The following is a 9,872-nucleotide window of genomic DNA, read 5'->3' as shown; positions in this document are numbered from 1 at the left end:
ACACTCGCCTCACACGCTTTCTTTCCGCAAACAACCTGTTGGATCCTCTTCAGTCTGGCTTTCGTTCTCAACACTCCACAGAGACTGCGCTGACCAAGGTTGTTAATGATCTGATCACTGCTAAGACTGAAAGCCATTACTCTCTCCTAATTCTCCTTGATCTCTCGGCTGCATTTGACACCGTTGACCACTCTCTTCTCATACAAACGCTGCAATCCCTAGGTCTTCAAGACACAGTTCTATCCTGGTTCTCATCTTACCTCTCTAATCGCTCTTTCACTGTTAATTTCTCTGGAGCCACCTCTGCTCCGCTTCCCCTATCAGTTGGAGTACCACAAGGCTCGGTGCTAGGTCCTCTGCTGTTCTCTATCTATACCGCTTCTCTTGGAAATCTAATAAGTTCCTTTGGCTTTCAGTATCATCTCTATGCGGATGATACCCAAATCTATCTATCCTCTCCTGATATCGCGACATCTGTGTTGTCCCGTGTAACTGACTGTCTTTCTGCCATTTCATCTTGGATGTCCTCTCGTCAACTCAAACTTAATCTTTCTAAAACAGAGTTAATAATATTCCCACCCGCCAACAAGAGCATACCTGACATTTCTATCTCCTGATAACATGACCATAAATCCCACCCCACAAGCTCGCTGCGTTAGGTGTAATCCTTGATTCACGCCTATCCTTTGTTCCCCACATTGACTCTATATCTAAATCATGTTACATACATCTAAAGAACATTTCCAGAATCCGCACATATCTCACACAAGACACTGCTAAAACCTTAATTCATGCACTAATCATCTCCCGCATTGACTATTGCAATTCCCTCCTTACTGGTCTTCCCAAAAACAGACTCAAACCCCTAAAATCTATTTTGCATGCTTCGGCAAGACTGATTTTCCTTGCAAATAGCTATTCCTCTGTTGAATCACTCTGTATGTCTCTACACTGGCTGCCTGTCTTCTACCGAATCCAATATAAAATACTTTTACTAACCTACAAGGCCATCAACAAAGCTGCACCAACATACATCTCCTCTCTTGTCTCAAAATATCTCCCAACTCGGCAACTCCGTTCTGCAAAAGATCTGCGTCTCTCATCCACCCTCATTACATCCTCGCATTCCCGGTTACAGGACTTTTTTCGGGCTGCACCCACTCTATTGAACTCTCTCCCTCGCACAATAAGACTCTCCTCTGTTCTACAAACTTTCAAGCGTTCTCTGAAAACCTACCTATTCAGACAAGCTTATAATATTCCTCAACCACCATCTTAACCTCACTACCTTTAGCCTGTTACACAATTTCACACAAGACAACTACCCCCGGACCAACATTGTTGTGTGACAGGATCATTTAGCTTATGAGTCACCTTACCTTTGCAGTCTGGCTGGGCCAAGATGCAAAATGTATACTTAACCTCATGTGTCAATCTCCCATTGTCCCATAGATTGTAAGCTTGCGAGCAGGGCCTTCTCACCTCTTTGTCTGTTTTACCCAGTTTGTTTATTAGTTTATTACGTTTGTCCCCAATTGTAAAGCGCTACGGAATATGTTGGCGCTATATAAATAAATGATGATGATGAAGGGGGTATGGGTGTGTCCTGCAAGAAAGCATTTCAAAATTCACCATTATCTTCTTATTATAATACCCGCTCCATAAAATGAAATCTTGTTTGCATCTTGCATTAAGCCAGTATTTTCGGTATTCTAGTCTAGTCTCTGTTTTTTCTTTAAACAATAAAAAAAGGACTCTGGCAGCCTCATGACGTCATGGGGGCACTATCCTACTAGGGATGAAGCCTATTGCTAACTCTCCCTTGTTAGTGCCTACTCAGTGTAAGAGAGGCGAAAGTAAGGTTTACGGGGACCATACTCAGTTTTCCTGGGCGTTAAGGCTCTCATCTTGCTGCCTATGCAGTAACCCCCCCTCACCCCGTTTTGCGGCAAACTAATGCTGCTGTTAATTGGCGCTGGGTGGACCAGTTTGTGGGGCTTCAGTTGACCGACTAGAATCCTGCTCCGAATACACAGACAGTACAAGTATGTACATCGGTCTCCATAGCGACGGTTCATTCATGTGTTACCTGCAGACGCAGAGTGTTCCTCCCATCTCCTCCGTGGTAACCAGGGACGCTCCCCGTACTGTTATGGCGTTCTTCGGGATCACAGGCCTCGGGTATCAAGCGCCCCTGCGGGCCGCACAAATTCAAGGAGACTCCGGTGAGATCGCAGCAGGAACAGTATCTTGGAGTCCAGTGTAGTTGTACAGCACATTGCGGAGCAGTTAGCGCTTAGTTGTCCAAACTGCATCTTATTTATATGATACTGAGTAATAATAACGAGTACAATTAATTTATAGGACAATGACAACAATTAAAACACCTCTCGGTGTACACTTTATATTGCAATCTAGTTTTATTTATTTTTTAACTATTGTGCTGTTGCATGACTATAGATTGTTGGATAGTTAAATTATCTATTGCATTATTTAATACATTTTCATAATCATTTCCTTCTTACTCTTTTCGTTCATTATTTTTAGGAGAAAATGAAAACAATGCTGTAAAACTTCCAGTGCTGGTCCCCCTGTCTTCATATGTCAGTTATGGGACTTATCATGAGAGAGTAAGACGCCACCAAGACCTGAGAAGTGAGTATACAGTATATACTCGGCTGCCTGTTTTAAAGCATCAGGAATGAGGAAGGAATACAACAGACCAGAAATAATGACCTGTAAAGGAGAAGTGTCATTTAGTTTTAACAAATATTTTTTAGGTCTCTTGAATAGATCAGTGCTACTTACATCACTGGGTTAATGTCTCATTCAAAAGTTTCCAGCCTGGAAACAAGTGTTTTGTGTTGTATTAACCCCTGACAGCCTATAAAAGGTATCCTTTTTGTTTTGATTTTTGTATTATTATTATTTTATTTTGAAGGTATCCTTTTTAAAGAATACCTCTCAACAGTTCAAAAAAAATCGGCCACGCATCTAAATTCCCGCCAGTCGGGACAAACGTTCATATGTTCTGCTTGGAAATGGGTATAGGTAAAAAAAAAAAAAACTCTGCACAAAGTCAACATCAAACTCAACATTCAGTTTTAGGTTGAGTTCCATAAGTTAAGCGTAAATGTAGATTATTACGTAACTGGTGCTTTTATCATACAGGCAGTGTGTTGGCCATCGCCCGCACGCTGCCAGCAGGAGTAACAAGAGCCTCCTATCAGTTTGGCAGATGTGTGGGGTCTGCCAGTGGGAACACAGGTAATATTTGCTTTTATGCTTCATTTATGAAAATTTTGTTTTGGTTGGAGTTGGCTTTTTTAATTAACATTTAGACTGTCTTTATTGCACAGATACAATTTATAGTTTTTAATGATAGTGTTACATTTGTATAATTGCACCTATAAATGTAGTTTCCCACATGCACTTCACTTGGCTGATGCAAATGGTTTTCCACTGAAAGTGTAGGCTGTTCCCAGTTTACCAATACCAGCACGGATGTGTAAAACGTTTGTGGAGGAAAGGAGACTTTATAGCCCTTTGCTAAATAAAATACACCACACCCCCAAAAAAAATCTCCTGTAATATTTAGATAGTAATTTGATATCGCCTTTATACCATCCTTGCCAACTTTTGGAAACTTAATTCCGGGAGATCAAGGGCAGGGGGGCGTGGTTGGACAAAATGCCAGTTTTGTTGCGTTGGGCAGGGCCAAAATTTCGTGATTCATCACACATCGCGTCATTTTGAGCAGCAAGTTGTCATATGCGGGATATTTACCTGCTCTCCCGGGAGTTCGGGAGACCTACCCAGATTTCAGCAGTCTCCCGGACATTCCGGGAGAGTTGGCAAGTATGCTTTATACCCGATTTCTTAATGAAGCTCATAGAGATATCTGCACCCTTGTATCATATGGTCGAAAACACAGCTTTTCCTGAATGAAAGATATAACTTGGGTCTGGTGAGACTCAGACCATCTCTGTCACAGTGTCCGTTTGGTATTTATGTCTATGGTATTGCAGGCTGACACATGCTATATAGAAATTGTTTTGGGTTTTATTCATTTCTTGAAAGTACAGGAATTCCTTAAGAGGGTAGCTGCACATGAGATGTCTTGTAGGTGGGAGTGACAATTATATGAAGGGGTGGTGGTGTTGAGGGCTTTGTAGGTAGGGGTGAGGATTTGAATTGGATTAATTTTCACCCCAGCAGTTGACACTATCTTGTATATTGTATAAATGGGGGTAGTTGTACAAAAGTATGACCATAACAGCACAAAACAACATTTGCGCTGTGGGACTGTGGTTCTGCAGCTTTATAAATGAACCCCTTTATTTAAATTGTATGATTCTAATGGAAATCAGTGCTCGTTTTTCACTAGAGTGTAATTATGTTCAGAAAACAATGATTTCCCTAATAGTAAAGCAGTGAAGTTGTTAAATTGTTATTTATGTCGCATTTCAGCCCCTAAACAAAGTCAGCGAATGCCTCTGACGACGGCCCAGCAGTATGGCTGGTGGCTGCCACAGGAGCCCATGGTTAAAGTTGATGGTGTCTATCCGTGGAGTCAAACCATACGACACCCCATGATCAACAGTCCCATGACCAGGTGAGTCATTCTTTCAGAGCAGGATAGTGATTAGATGGGAGATATACCACATAAAAGCCCTATCCCCTCCATGTATAAAATAACATTGAGATATAATGTTACTATCATTATTAATATTAAAATCTGTCCGTTTGCAAGTTACAGTGGAACTTCTCTTCCCTGTTTCTTCCTCCCTCCATCCTCTGTAGTGAGAGGCTGATACGAATTCTTACGTCAGGGATCAGCTTCAGAGATCACACAGAACTTTTACTAGTAAAGTTGGATCTTGCCAATTGGGTGAAGCAGCTGTGGATCATCATCATCATCACCATTTATTTATATAGTGCCACTAAATCCGCAGTGCTGTACAGAGAACTCACTCACATCAGTCCCTGCCCCATTGGAGCTTACAGTCTAAATTCCCTAACACACACACACAGACAGACAGAGAGAGAGGGAGACTAGGGTCAATTTTGATAGCAGCCAATTAACCTACCAGTATGTTTTTGGCGTGTGGGAGGAAACCGGAGCACCTGGAGGAAATCCACACAAACACGGGGAGAACATACAAACTCCACACAGATAAGGCCATGGTCGGGAATTGAACTCATGACCCCAGCGCTGTGAGGCAAAAGTGCTAACAACTTAGCCACCGTGCTGCTGGATCACTGTAAATCTGCACTCTGAATGTTAGACTCAACTATTACCATAAAATACACTTTTCACTGCCCCCCCCCCCAATAAAACAGCTTCAATAATTATACATTTTGTAAAAATAACATAATTTTACATCTGTATTAGGCTGTAATTATGCAGCAGATCTTTCCGTTTTACCTGCTCACATCCCATATGATGGAGCACAGCACATTGGTTATTTTGGTATTTTCTTAAATTTTGAAAACTAAAAGGACAATACAGAACACTTTTCAACATGGCAAATTCCTGTAGAATCTTACATCACAGAACTGGAGTAAGACAATATATGCTTCCCAATTATGTTTTGATTACGCTACATTTATTATGTAATTAAACTAAAAAGTTAATTTGTTCCTAAGAATTTTAATCCACGTACTGTCTGCCTCTTATGTCCTGACACAATTGAATTCTCAGCAATGAGTATATTCACCTAAGTTACCCAAATTTACATATATTATAAGTGTGTGTAATTAACATACTCTAATGCTAATATACCATTTCCACACAATGAGACATTGTATCAGGCTATGAAATGGGTAAAACTGCCTGGCTACACCATCACAGAGAATGCATTCATTAATGGCTACCAACACTGCTTCAGCTCTGACACCAAGGACAGTGAATAATTAATTACAAGTGAACTATATTCATGAATTATAAAACAACTTTCTGGGTTATTGCCTTGTGCGAGGAGGCCTGCAGTCTAATGAAGATCATTTCAATGCAATGTTCTCCACAAAGATATATTTATCTGCAGCCTCTAAATTTAAGACATAAAATAGGATTTATTGTGAAAATCTCTGTTCCCTGTACCTCAGTAAAATGTAGTTATGTGTGTGTGTAACTTAACTATACCTGTCTGTGTGCTATTTATAGTATGCTATTGAAGGTGGCCAAGACTTTGGGGGGACACTAATATCTGAACTGTGTGATTGGTTTAATCCTGGCTGCAGACGCTGTGATATCACTGGTAGTGGAAGCAGTACCAAAGCGTTAGTGGCCCTATTCTGGTTGGCAGATTATCCCAATTAGACAGGAATGTAATCCGGCATGGATGTTGATTTGGGCGACATGTGTTTCAGTATTGAAGAGCCTGTGTACTGCCCAAAATGTGTAGTCTTTTCAACCACTTGAATTCGTGATTCTTTTGTGATACATTATTTTATTAGGACCCACCTTTACCTCAGATGCCAAGATGCAAGGGCTTAAATTTAAACCACCCAAACGTGCATCGTAATTATGCTGGGATATGGGATGGCTGAGACTTCAAACCACAGGCTCATGCCCTTAACACTACTTTCTTTATTCAAGCCTATCAGCCCTTCTCCTAACTCAGGGGTAGGCAACCTGCGGATCTCCTTGTGTTGTGGAACTACAAATCCCCGCATGCCTTGCCACCTATCTGCTGGTTATCTACTGGCAAAGCATGCTGGGACTTGTAGTTTCACAACACCTGGAGAGCCGCAGGTTGCCTACCCCTGTCCTAACTCCTTTACCTCAGCTCTCACCTCCACTCCACCCACTCGGTACAACCCTATTTGTGTCTTCCCCTTCTTTTTAGAATGTAATCTGTAACAAGCAGGGTCCTCTTTCCTCATGTTCTCCATCTACTTTTCCATCACCCTCGGTACCGCTAGGCCGGCTTCCCAAGCCCTGTTTTTTTGAGCTCGGGCCTATTTCACATACCATCACTCTTACTCACTGCCCCATAAATGTTTTACATTACATCATCATTTATTTATATAGCGCCAACATATTCCGTAGCACTTTACAATTGGGGACAAACACCGTAAACTAATAAACAATCTGGGTAAAACAGACAAAGAGGTGAGAAGGTCCTGCTCGCAAGCTTACAGTCTATGGGACAATGGGAGTTTGATACATGAGGTTAAGTCTACATTTTGCATTTCGGTCCAGCCAGATTGCAAAGGTACAAGGGATTTGTAAGCTAAATGATCCCGTCACACACACACAACAATGTTGGTCAGGGGGTAGTTATTTTGTGTGAAATTGTGTAACGGGTGGTAATAGGGTAATCTAGTGAGGCTAAAAGGGTGGTTGAGGAATATTATAAGCTTGTCTGAAGAGGTGGGTTTTCAGAGAACGCATTACAGAGTTATCTGTGTATTATTTAATCAGTAGATGTCTGTATTTTTTTTGTCTTTACATTTTGTTTTTCATGTATTATGTATTATGTATTGTGTTATGGATCCTTGCTGTCTGTCTGTGCCACAGAATGCTGCAGACACTTTATGGCAGCTTATAAACAAAAGATAATAATACATTTTCCATAGGTTCAAAGGTACATTTTTATGCATACTAGTACAAATGTAATAAAACATACTATTGTGACACATATAATAAGCACAGTTCCAATATTCCATTACTCTCATGACATTATTAAGGCATAAATGAGGAGAGGAAAATGTAAAAATGTAATTAAGAGGAGCTTAAAGTGCTTGTTTTCCTTTATTGGCATATATTTTTCTATCAGTCCTCAGATGGTTGTATTAAGGTACGTCCAGGCGCTTCAACTTCTTGTTTGTATGATAAACTGTGTTGTATTTTTGTTATGTTTTATTAAGCATTATAACACGTTTGTTTTAATTATCGTACAGGTTTGTGGATAAAATGGCAGTAACTAACAAAGGATTTAGATTGTTCTGAGATCTGCCAGAAACAGCACAATTCTTACAGTCTGAAACGCCATCTAGATTTCAAGACACAGGTTAAATGTCTATTTTGTATGGTTTGAACAATCTAATAAAAAAGAAAGTATTTTTTATCATTTGTAATCTAAGATAAGATAACTTGTGTTATATATATTCATAGATCATTATCAAAATGTAATACGTTACATGGGAATGGTTTTATACAACTACTCAAAGTAGCACAAAAGAGCCCAGTGAAACAGCACATGGATAATTCAGCATGAAACAATTTCACTTACATATAATACTAGTAAATATAATCAAGCATTGCCCAGTGCATGAAAGGGGAGCAGGACCTTGGAAGCGTCTTGCAGAGATTTAATTACAACTGCACACTTTCTTTTTTTTTTGTTGGTTTTTTTTTAAACGTTTATTTTTGACGAGTCAAAACAATACATCAAGAAACATAACATAAGCGAGATACATTACTGCAATAGAACATACTCACAGGAGAAAAAAAACCAAAGCATTTCAAATGAAGAGAAATGGAACAACAACGTTGGTATCTCTATCAGATGACTCCAAATTTTAAGAAAGGAATGGGGAGGGAATATAGAAGGGAAGGGGAGTAGAGACGGTAAGCTGCACACTTTCTTAACTGTACAATCGCTATCATATTATTACTGGACTCCTGCTCAGTGCCACCTCCCTTCAGGTCTATATACGGAGAATGGGGGGCATAAATGGCATTGTCAGCTGTGCGAGCATGTGTTCACCTAGGAGATGTGCTGAAGAAGTGGACGACCATTTATGAAAAACGTGTTTCTCCAGCAGAGCAAGGTCAAAGGAAAGTTCTAACCCTTAGATAAATGGGAATATGTAAAAGAGATAGTCCCCTTGGCGCAATGGTAATCAGTAAGCAGTATTTATGCAATACAGATAACATATATCAAAAATTGCAATTCTAAGTCCTAACCCCTACCCCTAACTGGTAATGTAAAGCTAATACTTACCTGGTTCCGTGCGTTGCCGCTTTAAATGCGGAACTTTGCAAGTGGCAGCTGTAACTGACGTCATTTACACCAGTCGCGATCTCCTGTCTTCGGGTTTACTCTGTCTTTTTCCTAGTAAGTAGGTATTTTCTCTTTGTCGATCTGCTCAGTATAGGAATAATTGTGGAGGATTTTGTGTACATATTGGTGTCCTCAAGTTGTCTATTAAGCTTCTCTAGACATTGTTTTTTTGTCAAGGATGGTAATCCCCCCATCTTTATCCGCTGGTTTAATTATAAGATCATGGTTATCTTTCAATTCTTTTAGGGCCCTTCTTCTGTTTGTCAGATTTGAGCTTCTATTTTGTTTATCATTAATTGGGATACGGTTAATATCTTCCTCTACCAGTTTTTGTAATGCAAAAACTGGTAGAAATTTATTCTACATTCTGGACATTCTCACCTTTTGTTACTGAGGAATATACATCTATTGGTTGGTCTATCCAGAGCAAAATGTGGAGGGACCTGCTGATGTTTACTGCATCACCAAAATCAGACTGATATTTCTATCTTCACAATCCTTATTAGAGGGTTGTTACCTCACTACACACAGGTGTTGGTACTGACCCAAAGACTGTGACATTGGACCTATTATGGTCACTTGTTATTTTTATTGATTACTGTGCTATAAGTATGACATGTGATATGATTTTCCTCTGGTAAGAAGGTGTAATAATTTCCGCTACAGGTTGCAACCTCCATACAATATCACGTATATATTTATACCAGCATTAAAATTAAAATTTTTGGGATACGTTATCTGTATTGCATAAATACTGCTTACTGATTACCATTGCACTAACTCTTTTACGTATTCCCATTTATCTAAGGGTTGGAACTTCCCTTTGACCTTTCTGGTTCCCCGGGCAGCCATCTCTGC

General features: G+C 40.0%; 1 protein-coding gene across 2 annotated transcripts; it reads left to right on the top strand.

The window, feature by feature from the left end:
- Nucleotides 1-1,791: 1,791 nt before the first annotated feature.
- On the top strand, nt 1,792-8,073 carry SPMIP11 (sperm microtubule inner protein 11). Of its 2 annotated transcripts, none has more exons than XM_075198030.1 (4): nt 1,792-1,856; nt 2,548-2,655; nt 4,471-4,615; nt 7,909-8,073. In XM_075198030.1, exons 1-4 carry the CDS (start codon nt 1,799-1,801, stop codon nt 7,955-7,957), a joined length of 360 nt encoding a protein of 119 aa, XP_075054131.1. In that variant the 5' UTR covers nt 1,792-1,798; the 3' UTR covers nt 7,958-8,073. The 2 variants fall into 2 exon arrangements, with proteins under 2 accessions (XP_075054131.1, XP_075054130.1); XM_075198029.1 differs by lacking the exon at nt 1,792-1,856 and adding an exon at nt 2,067-2,225.
- The last annotated feature ends 1,799 nt before the right edge of the window (nt 8,074-9,872 follow it).

The sequence above is a fragment of the Mixophyes fleayi genome, chromosome 2, assembly GCF_038048845.1.
Source record: "Mixophyes fleayi isolate aMixFle1 chromosome 2, aMixFle1.hap1, whole genome shotgun sequence".
Lineage (NCBI taxonomy): Eukaryota > Metazoa > Chordata > Amphibia > Anura > Limnodynastidae > Mixophyes > Mixophyes fleayi.
The sequence above is the reverse complement of the archived record's forward strand: the minus strand, read 5'-3'. Positions and strand labels throughout refer to the sequence as shown.